At 43.5% G+C, this 15,830-nt stretch overlaps 1 protein-coding gene across 1 annotated transcript in view; it reads right to left on the bottom strand.

Moving 5' to 3' along the window:
- Nucleotides 1-15,830, bottom strand: part of CCDC197 (coiled-coil domain containing 197) — a 263,835-nt gene that overhangs the window by 197,701 nt on the left and 50,304 nt on the right. The window contains exon 3 of the mRNA XM_078662296.1: nt 12,162-12,338. Within this exon, the coding sequence (XP_078518422.1) occupies nt 12,162-12,338 (177 nt within the window). The remainder of the gene's footprint in view (nt 1-12,161; nt 12,339-15,830) is intronic.

Raw genomic sequence — 15,830 nt, 5'->3', positions numbered from 1 at the left:
GTCCTGACATTTAATGATTAAGTCCGATGGACTATGTGCATCGCCAAGGACATCATCATCATCCCCAATGGATTCTGTTTCGTGGTCAGTAGCCATCATTGGTGAGGGTGGCTGGAGAGTAGGAGGTGGCAATTGGAGAGTAGACTCCTTGCAACTGGTCGTAGAAGGCAAAGGCACTAGGGGCATAGTGGCGAAAGAACCCATCACTGACGTGGATGCTGCTCGTTCTGGCCGTGATCCTGAAGATAAAGGTAAAACTGGTGTTGACGTAGACGTCGTCGTCGACGAGCCAGTTGTGTCGACAGCGGTCGTCGACGATGGAGCAGTCAGAGACGATGCCTTCTTCAAAATAGTCGACGACGAGCGTTTTGGCTCAGCTGTCGACGGTGCCATCGTCGACGGAATCTTCGTCGACGGACTCTTCGTCGATGGAATCGTCGTCGACGAATCCTTGGATGTCATCTTCTTCGTCGACGGGTACGGAAGTCGTCGACGAGCTGGTCGACGGAACTGTCAGCGTCGACGGGACCTTCGTCGACGCGGAACTCGACGTCGGAACCTTCACCGTCGACGATGATTTCTTCGTCACCGGTAGTTTCTTCGCCGACGAGACAATTGGGATCGTCGACGAGACAGAGTAGGCAGAAGCTCTCGTCGACGTGCAAGACGCCAACGAAACAATCGTCGACGACGAGGAAGAAGACGAAGTCGTCACTGAAGTCTTCGACGAAGACACCGCACCCAACTTCGTCGATGGAATGGTCGTCGACGAGCCCGTCGACGACCGCGGTGTTATAAGTGTAACAACACTTATAGAGGCTGGAAATGCCGCCTGAGAGCCAGGTCTCGTGGGCGTCGCCACAGATGGTACTTGTGCCACTGTCAAAGCCAGCTTTTTCTTCTTCATAAAAGGAGAAGGTAACTCCTGAACACTGCCGCGCTTGGAAGCGACAGTAGAACAGCCTGACTGAAAACTTTCTGCATCTGATAAGACATCCTCTTTGTCCTGAAGGCGCTTCAACCACAGAAGAAGACGACCTTCCCTGTCTCTGAGAGTCTTGGCTGGAAAAGCTCTACAGAATTTACAGTCAGCCACCTTGTGTTCTGGATATAAGCAGTAAATACACTTTTGGTGGGGGTCCTTTTCAAACAAACGTAGCTTCCCACAGGAAGAGCAAGGTCTAAACAAAGACTTCTTACTTGACATCTTGTAGAAAGAACAAATGAAGTAATAAACTTGAAGAAAACTGAGCAGAGCTCAGGGAGACTCCCTTCACACGACGTGCGGTAGAAAATCTGAGGGCTTGAGCTTCTGAGGAGAAGGTTCTAGAGGGTGCTTGAGCCTGATTGGCTGCAGGTTGGACTAACATAATGACTCCGATATGTTCCAAATGAGTTTTTTCTCTTATAATGTATTCCTATGGAAGAACCATTGTAGAGGTTTTTCAGTGTATATTATCTCTAGGTTATCATGTATTATGTTATTACATATATATATATTAGCATTATTGCTATTTTTATGTACCGTGGGACTCCCACTTCGACGACAGGGAATATTCAAGCATGTGAATCTATGAAAGACACCCCTAATACTGGAGAAGAGCTCATTCACCTTTTTAAAGTTGCTGTGTACCTAACTCACACTTGGCCTATATCAGTTAGGTGTAAAGTCCTACGCAGCGCAGGAGTGGTGACTCTGCGCTGGATGTATGTGTACCTGGGAAGGGTACAGTACAGGGATAGAGCATTACTGGTTCTCTGTTTATTGAAGAGGAATATATTACATGAACAATGTAGTGCTGTGCAATACGTATGCAGTGAAAGCATGTGCTGGGGTGTATATGTGCTTGCAAAAAGTACAAAACATGAAGGGTGAAGTGTTGTGCAGTGCACTCCTGGTGTATATGTGTGCTAACAGTGTGTCTGTTTGGAAGTAGCACATCATGGCGCAGTACAGAATGGTTAGAGTACTGAGCAGTGCACCCAGAGTGAATGTATGTGCTGATTGTATGTGTGCCTGGGGTAGCACAATACATTGAAGTAACAGTACTGGTTAGTGTATGTAATATACATTATATTCCATTTTTAGAAGCTCAGGCCTGCATAATTAAGCCATGAGGAGTAGAGGAATCCCCAGACAGATTTTTAAATTGCTGCATTCCGGTGAGCTGGGTGGGATACGCTGAAGAGGTGAGAGGAGCACACCCCTTGTACACTTCAACGTTTGCCCTTTGATTCAGAGAGAGATCATAAGGAAGGGGCTTGGAGGCATCTCAGGAAAGAAATGGTGCTGAACAAAGGAATTACAAAGAGTTTGGCTGACATCCAGGTGTGAACTCTAGTCACTCCTATTGGCCTGTATTGTGGGACTGTCAGCTTTGGAGTCTCTTCAGCTGTGAAGACAGCCTTCCAAAAGGAAGAGATAGAACAGAAGTGTGTACTTCAAAAGAAGCAGAGCCCCAACATAAAACTTCACAGACCCATACTCTAAATTACATTTGATGTCTAGAAATAGAATAAAAAAGAGGAAGGTTGGGACCCCAAACATTTTTCATTTGCCAAGTAGCCAGACAGACTGTGTGAGGGAGGGAAGCTTTGCAAGACTTCTGCCTGTGACCAAAGCCGGGAGCAGAGGCCTGCTAGTCTCCCTACTGGGTGAAGGAACATCGCCCAGGGGAACCAAGACCACCTGCGCTGGAGCCTGGACCAACAGTGCCCGTCTATTTGCTAACCTGATGTGCCCTGTGGGGGAAAGGATAGCTTTGGAGGAAGAGAGGTCTGGTGGGGAGCCCAACAGAGTGGACTCCCAGTGCCACGTCTGAGGAGGCATCTGCTGCACCGATTGGGTTGAAGATAGCCATGGCAGAGTGCTGTGCAGGATGAGTAAAGCCCATATGTCAGAAGAGGCTTCCGGGAAAGTATTGCTGGAGTACGGGTGCAGAGGCCTGTGCAGAGCCCAAAGGTGACTTCGTATGGCAAGAAGGGCCGTGGAGGTATGGACTACCATGTGGTTATTGCTGGTTTCTTGGCTGGTAGCGGTACAGAATCCATGTGTGCCAAATGGAACTGCCACTATCAAGGATTCCTGAAGATTTGCCATCCCCTGATAACTATGAATCGCATTACACATGGGTTACCATCGAGAAATGAGGATTGTGGAGGAGTACGACATGAGCCGAGGAGGATGTCGTGAGGTCATAGCCACATCACCTGGATCATTGCTGTCAGATTCCAGTCCACCCCACCTATTGTCGAACATCAAACTTACTGTGCAGGAGTAGCACTGGAGCACCTCCAGTCGCTGCTGGAGCTGACCACGTGAGCTCAGGAGAGACAGGAGAGACAGCCCCCTTGCAGGGTGCTGCCAAGCCTCCCATTTGCAGCCGACTCTTCCACCAGGACTGGAGCACTGTCAGTACCCCCCGAGACACTACAAACTTTCTTGCTGCTAGAGCGGGTAAGAATGGTTACAGGCCTATTTAGCCCAGGGAGAATTGCTACTAACGGGACAATTTGTACCTTGCAGGGGGCCCCCCTCAAGTTTCATTACACATGTGGGGTGGGTCTTTCAGAATGTACTGTTCACCACCAAACTCATTAGCCTGTGAGCAAAGGGAATGGGAAGAGAACACCGCCATATTACACAAGGGTGCATAGTACTAAAACAGAAAAGCTAATCATGAGTTTGTCTCACATAATGGCGTAACATGCATTTTTTGGTGGTTAACGCGCACTCACCACCAAAAAGATCTCATGGCACTATTGAAAACAGCAGATATCTGTTGTTCCCCAACTAAATGGCACTTATTTTATCAATGTAAGAAGGACAAGCGAATGAGTGGACCAACCAGTATTAGAGCCAAACACAGATCCCAGTGGATACATTAGTGCACTGAAGTACCAGACACAGATAATAAGAAAGGTATTCTGGCTTGTTAAGTCGAGCCTGGGCAGCGCATGTGCTGCTCTGCAAGGCATGTTGTATTTGAGTATGGACTTGAAGCCCCGCCCACTCTCCGTCCATATTTGTCTTTGGCTTCTGTCATTGTTCTTCGTAAATGCGGGCCTCGGATTCGTTAATAGGTTTGTTAGTCCTTCCTTAGTACCGCCTTGTCTTCATTTGTAGCCTCCCATGAAGACTGGCCGTTGTTCTTCGGTTGTTACACTGTACTTATTTAGTCTGTAAGCACAATTTTTTAAACTATTTTCTTCTACTGCAGGCACGACATGCTTTCCTGCAACATTCAGCGCGCCATGGGTGCTTTCACTTTCCATGCAGCCCGGGACAATGGTGGCTGCTTCTTTGAAATGAAATTGGTCTCGCATTTACTAGAGTTTGAGGTATTGGCATTGTGAATGACAATGCCTTTTATTTATGTGTTAATTATCAAAACAGATAAATAAAAGGCATTGCCATTTACAATGCCAATAATTTAACCAAATGCGAGACCTATTGCATTGCAAATGGTTGTTGCTATTGTCTGTGGTCCTGAGTTTTAATTATAGTTTTATCAGTCAATGGGTTCCGGGTGGAGGAGGGGTCCCTGCAGGGATGTGCTACACCGCATAGGCCATAAATAGTATGCTGCTGGGAACCTGGTCGCCAGTGTTTGTTGAAGATACATCAGACCAACCGAAGGCTTGAAGATCTCCGAAGAGTTTCTCTGTTATGCTTTTCCCACAAGTTGATGCATTTTTTACAAAGCTGCTGCAGCTGCCTACAGAGAAGATTTTTAGACAGGCGAGGACTGAGACACAAAACTCTTGGAGCAAAAGACTGCAGGAATGTGATTACATGCTAGGCCATTTACTCTATCGATACATTCTAAATTGAAGCTCTGGAATCCTCCCAGTGTCCTTTACAAAAAAATCAAAGACATTTCCCAATTATAGTGATCTATGGAACTATAAATTGGTCGAGTGTTCTGCTCATGACCTCAATGGGACCATCTCTGTGTCCCTATCCTGCCTTGATTGTTTATGTGTTCTCCTTTGTTCTCCTTAACGCCCTGCGACACACCCATAACTTCGTGGTGTCATTTTAATCATGAGTAAATCCATTTAAACAGCATATTCACATTTTGTGAATCACTAAGATATTTGCCCACTTAAGTGACACTAAGAGCAGCTTATAGAACCATTTATTAGCTCTGATTCAGCTTTGTTGTTATTACCCATTCTCTGTGTATTCATTCCAAAGTCACAAACACATAAACCTCTTCTTTTATTTCTTTTTAAAATGCAAGACCTTGACTCTTGTTTAACTCGTAATCGCCTGATGTTGTGCAGTTTTATAAAAGAAATAATTAGCGTGTCCCTCTGTGTGGTCGTCAAAAGCAGTAAACGCAGTATATGTTTTATGATCTAAAACAAGGCATTGTTTTAAATGTTAACATTTTAATCTGTGTCACTTGCAAGAACTTGGCCATGTCTACCTGTGCCTGCTGCTTTATATTGCAAAGGTTTTAAATAACCATAAACAATAAAGTAATTATTATTGTTCACAAAAAGTTAATTGACACTTAGTTTGGTGTAACACTACTCCAAATGATTATAATTTGCTTGTAAGATTCTAGCAGCCCAGTACAGAGTGAGAATGCCATAGAGTAATACCGCTCCTAGTACTACCATGCCATCTGGGCAATGTCACTCATGATCTGCCTCCTAATCAGGATTTAACACATGAATGTTATAAACATCAGGATTAACACCTAATATTGACAGAAAGATGATGAATGATATTCACAGCATAGATAGTCCAGAGCCAAACGGATGTTTTGTTCAATGTCCCAGAAACTGGTGATTCAGTAATGTGCAGAATGAGCTGCCAACCAGGAATAAATAAGCTTCAGTTTTGCTCATTAGTATGAAGTTCTCATGGCAGTGCAGCAAAACCAATGGTCCACGTTAATGTGTAAAAAGATATAAAACCACTATTAGACACTAGTCAATGCAGAAAAACTGTGACTAAAAGCGGGAGTAAACGGCAAAAAGTAAAGGGCTAATGACGTGAGTGACTCCGATGGACATTAAAAGAGAAAGAGAACAAGTAAAAATATGATCACTATCATTGCAGTGATTACTGAGCTCTCTAGAAGGTGGAACAGAAAATAATGAAATACCAGAGACACAACCTGACATTCGCACAATCTGGAACACAAATAACTGAAATGATACAGAATGGTCTTAAGGTGAAAAAAGTCCTACAAGGAAATCTCCCAAGCACACCTAAATCTGCTGCATGTAATGGACACTTCACATGAATTCCAAAATGAAGAGAAATTTGGTAGGAATGTCCCCTGCACGGTATACAGGCACATACCCGGCCCCGAGTGACCCACCTGCATATGAAGGTGGTATTCTGACTTTTACCGGTCTATTTATAATACTAATCTAACAAGTGTGCAGAGGAGGCCTGGAGCTGTTCATGACAATGCCAGTGTTCAGAGGAGCGAACCAGGAGTCCTCTTTTTATTGACATGGGAATACAATTGGTAGATGGTAGAGTACTGATTTATGTCAATTAATAGTCATGACCAGAACTATTTTCTGTGTCAGAAGGAAATGTACCCTACTGACCCCACTTGATTAAAAGTTCTTTATCAATGTAGTGAACATATCTATTCCCTGGCATCCAGAGCGCATGTTGAATGTGTGTGTACAGTGTGCATGTGTGATACATATAAGACAGTGACATTGTTTGCAATGTGGACATGTTTGTTGAGATCACTGGGATCCATCTTGTATGGCCCCCAGTTTAGCTTGGCATAAGATGAAGAACAGATACACCTTCTCCCAGACAGTGAAAGTGTGTTGTTTGCATGCACAATGTCAGGAGCTGGAGGCCCAGACACTGAATTGAGGGATGATGGAGATAAGGATACCCTTAAACTGCTGATTAGAATTTTTTCTGTGCACTGCCACTTGGTAGTTAGTGGGGACGAAGGAGTGATTCAGAAGATTCTGTTGTTAAAGTTGGGGGAGTTCCTAGGCAGGGCTTACCCTTTTGTCTGTCCTTGATTGCTACTTTAGGGAAGCTGATGACAGCCACATGCAAAGTCTTCCAAGGGCAGCTCCTCAGCTAAGGCGAGTGTTGCTCCACTGCCATAAAGCACGGCAAAAAATGTAAAAGTAAAATGATAATAATGAGATGTTAGTATCATTTAATTTTTCTGTGCTGAGGGAGTTTTGTGGGGCGGGGCCTGGTTGCCCTGGGGGTGGGAGTGGTGCACAGGAATGTTTGGCTAGCCCTCTGGGACCGGCCAAACATTTCATGTGCACTTGGCATGTTCTCCACCCAGACTGCATTACAGCCTGGGTGGAGAACACACCCAGGATTCCATTCTCCATCTGAGTTCTGAATCACGGCGCTCAGACCAATCACAGCATTGCATTGCAGCATTGTGATCGGCTCAGGGGAGCCAGGGTGCTTACCAATCACAATGCTGCATTGCAGCATTGTGATTGGCTTAGGGGAGCCTATCCTCCTTCCTGCTCCAACAGAAGCTAGGAAGAGGACAGAAGAGAGGCGGAGGCAGGTAAATGTTTTTTCCTTTTCTCCCCCTATCCCCCTCCCCTCGACACTACCGATTCGCAGGAGCAGCTGCAACTGGAGTCTTCATAAATCATTGTGCCCATATTTAAGAAATTCCTGATTGGAGCCAGCATCATCCCTATAAGCTCTGAGTTTGCACTAGGGCTGTATCTGCACTGCAGCCAGAAAATACCATTAGAAAGGGAACCACTTTACCCTATTCCAAAAGTGTGGACAGTGGATCCACACCTCCTGTCTGAAAAAACGTGGGGCACAACCCTCCCCACTTTGCTCCAGCTCCAAATTCTTCTTGACCAAGGAAGGGAATGCTCCACAGTGCATAACGAGTTATTGTGAGACCACAGCTAGTGTATTAATGACAGCCAATCTTGCAGAGGGGTGGGGAGATCACCTGATGTCTGCAACTTGCTGGAAAAGCTGCGGGTCAGCCTGTTGTCTAGAAGTTTGCCAGCTCTGAGAGGGAAGGAGAGTGTCTAGCCCTGCAGGTGTAGAGACTTAACAGAAGGAGAAACCCAGCTATGCTCCTGTTGTGTGATGTTCTCAGAAGTAACTGACTACTCTGGGGGAGTGTTGATGGGACAACCTGTGCTGGGAGGGCTGCATCGGTCTCCACTGGTGTCAATCTAGAGGTGAATAAGTGTAACTGCATAGCCTGTGCCAACCAGCACTTCTATAGACAGAGGACTGGTGCTGCTGCTGCCAGTATGTGGTGCAACCTTAAAGGACCAGCCAGTACTGACGCAAGACGTCTGATCCGGCCCTGTACCTACACCATCCAGGAACAGCCACCCCAAAGCGTGCACCTGCAATTCACACCCGGCTGAGGGGCGGATCTCCTTAAGACCGCCCTTCACCAGTCCCACCTGCCACGCTGACTTCTGAAGCAGTCTGTTAGAAATAGAGAAAGTGCAGGACCCTCCCAGGTCATAAAGAGACACGACCACACAGCTCATTGGAAGCTGACACACACCATCCAGCATCTGTAAGCCTGTTTCTCACTAGCAGGTAACAATGATACATGGCCTCCAGAGACTGGAAAAGCAAGCAAAGTATGATTATTTTAAATTAAAGAACAGCCAGGAGCTATTGCTTAGTGAGAATTACTCCTTTGCCTAATTTTTCCTAAACTCAAATTTTTTGAAAACATATATAGAAACCAATAAACGGACCAACATTTTCACCCCCAGAAAACAATTAATAAAAAGAGAAAAAACTAAATACTACAAAGCCATTGGTTATTTTGTATATTGAAAATCATGTACCCAACAGGTATACACAATTTTACTTTATATATGGCTGTCATGAAGAAAAAAATAGTAAACAATGTGACTGTGAAATGGTGAGACAAAGTGCCAAAGTGTTTGACACAATACAAACAAGCATTGGGAAATTGATAAATGTATTAAGTTGCACCTATGTGATTAATAATACACTGCTTTTGTTGTAAGATGTAGCTTGCTGAGTATTTGTACAATACACTTTACAGAAAATCAGTTAAAATGTTATGACTTGTTTATGTGCAAAAAGGAAATATTTTGTGCTGTTACTAGTGGTATAGTGCAGGTAAGTAATAACAACATTTTGAAAAATGAAGTGAAAGAGTGAAATAATAGAATTAATTGATGTCATAGCAATAGTATGTGCTAAGAGGAGTTTTTACAACGTTTGGCCCCGGTGCCCCTACACCTGCTGCACCATTCCCATCATGACCCTATTGCCTGTAAGGTAACTGCACTTGTGACTGCCTGTTTAGTAGTAACATATTGCAATATTTGGTGTTTAGAGGTGTTCCTAAGGCTTTGGGCCCCGGTGCCACTGTGGCTGCTGCATCATTGAAATCAAGACATTAGTGCCTACGATGTAAGTGCACTTGTGACTGCTTATTTAGTAGTTACATATAGCAATATGTAGTGTTTAGAGGGCTTCTGACAAATTTTGGCCCTGGTGCCACTACACCTGCAGCACCATTAAAATCATGGCTGTAGTGCCTGCTTGATAACTGCACTTGTGACTGCCTTTTTAGTATTAACATTTAGCAATATTCTGCATTTAGTGGGGTCCGTAGAGTTTTGGCCTTAGTGCCACTGCACCTGTTGCATCAAATCAAGCCCCTTTTAACTGCACAATAACTGCAATTGTGTCTGTCTGTTTAGTAGTAAAATATAGCAATATTAGGTGTTTAGAGGAGTTCTAACAACTTTTGTGCCAGGTGCTATTGCACCTGCTGCACCATTCAAATCATGGCCCCGTTATCTGCAAGGTAACTGCATTTGTGACTGCCTGTTAAATAGTAAAATATAGCAATATTAAGTGTTTAGTGGGGTGCCTACAGCTTTTGGTCCTGGTGCTAGTGCACCATTTAAATAATGACCCTATTGCCTGCTACATAAATGCACGTGTTTTGTTTAGTAGTAACATTTAGCAGTAATCTGGGTTTAGTGGGGTTCCTAGAGCTTTTGGCTTCAAAGCCGCTGCACCTGCTGCACCATTCAAATCTGTTTGTTAGTCAAATAAATCAATGTGTTTAGAGGAGTGCTGACAACTTGTGGGCCCAGTGCTACTGCACCTGCTGCACCATTCAAATCATGACCCTGTTGTCTGCAAGGTAAATGCACTTGTTGTTGCCTGTTTAGTTGAAAAATATATCAATATTAGTTGTTTAGAGGAGTTCAGACTACTTTTCGACCTGGTGTCCCTGCATCTGCTGCACCATTCAAAAAAGGACCCTGTTGCCTGCAAGATAACTGCACTTGTGACTGCCTGTTTAGTACTAAAATATAGCAATGTTTGGTGTTTGGTGGCGTTATGACAATTGTTGGGCCTGGTGTCACTGCACCTGCTGCACCATTTAAATCAAGCCCCTTTCAACTACAAGCTAACTGCAATTGTGATTGCCTGTTTAGTAGTGAAATATAACAAAGTTAGGTGTTTAGAGGAGTTCTGACAACTTTTTGGCCCGGTGCTATTGCAACTGTTGCACCATTCAAATCATGACCCTGATGTCTGCAAGGTAACTGCACTTGTGACTGCCTGTTTTGTAGTAAAAAAAAATAGCAATTTTAGGTGTTTAGTGGGGTGCCTTGAGCTTTTGGTCCTGGTGTCACAGCACCTGCTGCACCATTGAAATCATGACCTTGTTGTTTGCACGGTAACTGCAATTGTGGTAAAATATCGCATAACTCTTGTATATTAACTTCCACAATGTTTATTACAACATTTAGAATTTGATCATAATGACCAAATAGATTAAATTGAAAAAATCAATACGATAATGCCTCAAAGTGCAAACAAAGGTACTGAGGCAGGAATAGCAAATGGCAAAAACGTTCTTAGTCTAAAGCATCTGCTTTACTTAACTAAGTAATAAAAAGCAGGCATTGCAGCATACTGTTAAACGCTGTCTACCTTTTCCGTGGGAAGAGATCTTATCTTGCTAGTGAATGGGGCTTAAACAATGTGAACAGCTTTAGTAGAAGCATCGTAAATGCGCGCAGCCAGCGGAAGTAAAGAAAATTCTACTCAAAAGCGAATGAACACAGTAATTCGGCTATGGCAAATGATAAGAGCACCCTTTTAAGATATATTCAATACATGAGATTTCACAAGCACAACGCAATCGCTGTGCAGGTAAAACTTAAAAATGGACATGAAACAATTGAAGAGATGTCTGTCCTTTTTGTATTGACTAGTTCAACATAAGATTGATCCATGTTCTTGGTCAACCATCCTTTAAATGCAACTAATGAAGAGACTGCCTGTTTAGTACTAAAATATAGCAATATTTGGGTATAGGGTGTTTGTTAAACTAGTCGATACAAAAAGGACGTTTACCCTTGAACGATTTCTCCCACTTCTGACATGGATTTTCATCTTGAATTGGGATCACAAGAACCCCAAGGTTATAGATGTCGATGATTATTTCAGCTACTTCCTATTTATTCATGCAAATGTCACTAATTTTGCCTCCACAAGGAAAATAATTTCACTTGTGGCGAACCCCTTCTATGTTTCATCCTGCACGCAGACCTTTATCAGGGCTACCTTCCTGTCTGCCTCCAGGTTGCGTCAATAGAGTTTTTACAAAAATCCACTGGAACACCCTTTACGCTGTTTTTCTTCCAAAACATGACATTATTCATACAGCCCAATCTGCCAAGAAGGTATACTTTTCAACGTGAGTGAGTGGATTTGGACTCACGGATATCAGAAATTGTAATTCTGTGCATCAGATTCGCATGTTATCATTGTAAATCCGCCTTTTTGAGCATGGAATCAACACTAAGGTGTGAAAATGTTTTGCAAATTAAGACCAATAGACATCTTCTGCTGATAATAAAATGTGCATTGTTTAAATACTTTTTCGATACTCACTGATTTTTTTCTGTTGAGCCTTCATCAGCACATACTTGGCTGTACTCTTATAGAGTGCAGCAAGTTTAAATATTGTGATATCAAGATCCACAATGAACACAATTCACAACGTTTTTTAAAATAACATTGAAACAAGAAATTCAATAGGATAGATGGGTCGCTGGTGTTTTTGAAACATGCTTTTAGTAAACCTTCTGCTGCACAATTTCCTTTGTACTTCAAAACATCTACTTACTTCCTTTTGTCTTTTAGCCAATTCAGACTTCCTTAATTCAACTATTTGCATGCGCTCCTTGAAATCCCGCTTCTTGGCGAGGAGCTGCGCACTGAGCTCATCAAATTCCGTCTCCTTCTTCAACACGAGGGTCCTCTGAAGGGTGCTCTTACTGGTGTCGAGGATCTTGCTGGCAGGCTTAGAATTTAAGAGCACATATTTAAGACATTCAACATAGAGGCTCAACAGCATAAATAAACATCTCACTCATAACTGGCTTGGACAATCATCACATGCAAGCCAAACAGGAAAGTGTTAAGCAAACATGATTTATTTTGGCAACAATCTGATTAAGGTGCAAGATACAAAGTCACATCTGTTTTAAATGAAAAAGACAGCAAATCAGACGGGGAGAGTAGCTGAAGTCTCATTTGAGTGGGAAATGAAGTGGATTGCAGTGGAGCAGAGAAGAATGGCGTAGAGTTCAGTGGCAGAGAGTGCATTGTTGCAGAGTAGAGTACAGTGATGTACAGTAGAGTGGCATAGAGTGCATTAATGTAGAGTGCAGTGATGTAGAATGGTGCAGAGTAAAGTGATGTAGAGTGCAATTGTGTAGAGTGGCGTAGAGTACAGTGGTATAGAGTAGAGTGTTGCAGAGTAGAGTATAGTGGCGTACAGTACAGTGGTGCACAGTAGACTGGCGTAGAGTGATGTGGCATAAAGTGTATTGGTATTGAGTAAAGATGTGTAGTGGCATGGAGTGGCCTTGCGCAGTGTTAGATTACAGTGGCATAGAGTGGAATGATGCTTAGTGGAACAGAGTGACGTAAACTGCAGTGGCATAGAGTAGATTGTTTCAGAGGAGACTGAAGTGGTGTAGAGTGCAGTGGCATAGAGTAGAGTATAGTAGAGTGCTGCATCGTAGAGTGCAGTGGTGTAGAGCATATTAGAGTGGATTGGCATAGAGTGCAGTGGCAAAGAGTGCAGTGGTGTGTAGCAGAGTAGAGTACATTGGCTTAGAGTAAAGTGGTGTAGGGTAGAGAGAGGTGTTGAGTGAAGTGGTGTAGAGTGGAGTGGCTTAGTGTGGAGTGGCTTAGTGTGGAGTGGTGCAGAGTAGAGTGCAGTGATGTGGAGTAGTGCAAAGCAGAGTGGAAGGCAGTAAAGTGGAGTATGCATGGTGTGATACTGCACTGCCATTATAGACAACACATCTTTAATTGAGACGCCCATTACATTTGCACAGACATACAGTAATACATATAAAACCAGACAATGCAGAAACGATAATGTGTGTTAATGTCATTACCAAGTGCACTGATTTTTTTTATTCATATTAAAATATTTGTTTCCACCACACCTCAGAATTACCAAAAAATGTGCTTCATTTGTGCTTTCCATATTCTGAAATGTTTGCACAGTTGATTTTGCAGACGTTTACATTTTGTTTTGTGCTAGAAAAATAAATACCATTGTACAGCACACCCTAAGGAGCCAGCATGATTGTCACATAAATCTTCTCACTTTGAAGTCAGAGAAAGAAAAATAAACACCAAGCTTCCTGGACGGCAGAGCCTGACATATGACATCTGTCTTTGAAAGCACAAGATATGAACACGTTTTAATGCCATGTTTACAGAAATTCAATACTTGTAGAAGAATAGTGTAAGTAGGGTTTAGGCAAGGGAAGAGATAAACCCAAGCTGGACAGCCTAAAATAAATAAAGCCATCAAATAGAAAGCAAGCGAATGTGAGTTACAAACCACAAAGCCAATGTTAAGCAATAGGCGTAATGCATTCACAGGGATGCTTTCTGAATGTCCCCAAGATGCTGTAGTAGCTGTGTGGTAGTGTTCGACCCAGAAATGGATGAGGTGTATTTTTCACCAGCCTGGCAGTATGTTAAACCTCCAGCAGCAGGCATGGCGGCAGGCGCAAGGAGGAAGTTGACAGGAGGCAAAGGAAGGAGAGGGTGAAACTGCAGGAAATAAGGTGATTCAGTGGTCTTGCCAGCTAAATAGTGGGAGACACCTTACCCGCAGCTCATGGAGTGCCACAGGGGTCCATCCTGAGCCCTCTGTTTTTTAATATCTATCTAAAACCACTGGTAGAACTTGTTGAGAATCTAGGGCTCACGCTCATGAACTACGCTGACGATACCCAAATCATTTTTTCCTTGTCTAATTCTTGTCCCCACTCCCCGTCACTACTCAAGGAAGGACTACTAAAAATACTGAACTGGATGACAGCAAACCAGTTAAAACTGAACGGGGACAAGACGGAAATTCTGATTTTGGGAAAAGATAAAGATCTCTGGAACCCCGCGCACTGGCCAGAACAGATGGGCATCCTTCCCACCCCGGTGTCCCATGCTCGAAATCTGGGTTTTGTACTGGACAACGCCTTATCCATGGATAAGCAGGCCAGTAAAGTTACTGGACTGTGCCTCACCATAACCAGATGGTTGAGGAAAATCCTGTGGATGTTGCCTATGTCAACTCAGAAGACCGTAGTCAATGCCCTTATCACATCAAGGCTTGACTACGGCAACATACTATATCTAGGCGCAAATAAATCTGTCATTGGACGACTACAAGTGGCGCAAAACGCTGCGCTCCTGTGTAAGATTCCTAGAAATGCTGGAGTCTCGAACCACCGCCGAGACCTTCACTGGCTCAGGATAGAGAACAGAGTTCGCTTCAAGGCCTTGAACTACATGTTCAAAATAAAAACAGGAGGAGCCCCAAAATACCTCCAATCCCTTGCTTGCCTCTACACACCTAAGAGAAATCTCCGGTCCCAGACAGCAGCATGTTTCTGCATACCAAGGTTCAAACGTGCAAGATCAGGGGGCAGATCTTTTGCCTATCTTGGACCCTCCCTGTGGAACACGCTTCCTCCAAGCATTCGGAAGGAAGATAACTACCATAGCTTCAGAAAGTTCGTAAAGACCTGGCTGTACGACCAATAATTTCACAAGATCTCCCTCCTTCTCTGTCTTTTCGTCTCTAGCTGTGTCTAGGCGCCGGGAAACCCTTTTTGGGTAGCTGTTGCGCCCTACAAATTGACAAAATAATAATAATAATAATAAAGCCACAGAGGGCATGCACGGAGCTGATGGTTCTGTTCTCCACATCCCCTAATCATGGCCAAAGGGGGAGTTGAAACATACTTTTATTTGGGAATTATTCATTTTTTTGTCATTTGTAGGCATAATTGTCGATTTTTTTTCAAGCAGTAGAACCTTGGGAAGCATGGCAGGTCAGACATTCTGTTGATAAAAGGCTACGGATTCATCTTAGAGGCTCTTTTTTAGTTGCAGAATAGCGACTATTTGTTTCTGGAGGTCTACATAACTTCCTGTCCCAAACCACTAGAGGGTTCATATCATACAGAACCATTCTAAGATGGCTACTTGCACGTCTGAGCCATGACTCTGGACCTTCTATAAAAAACAAGTACTCTTGGAATACAATGTGTCACAATGCTTTAGAAGTGTTGTGATTGTCTTGGTTATTGCTCTTTATTTACTCTCGTGTACTGTTTTTACTTGTTGATTATGTCCGTGCTTGCTCTACCATTTTGATGACACTATATATTTGTGTATGTCCCGGTGGAAATTACAGAAAGCACAAGAGTAATGGTAGCAGGTAGAGTCCAGAGGGAGAAACAAAGAAGTCACCCCAGAGCTA

This window comes from Lissotriton helveticus, chromosome 9 (assembly GCF_964261635.1).
Source record: "Lissotriton helveticus chromosome 9, aLisHel1.1, whole genome shotgun sequence".
NCBI lineage: Eukaryota > Metazoa > Chordata > Amphibia > Caudata > Salamandridae > Lissotriton > Lissotriton helveticus.
Note: the sequence above shows the minus strand (reverse complement) of the source record. Positions and strands in the feature narration are given on the sequence as shown.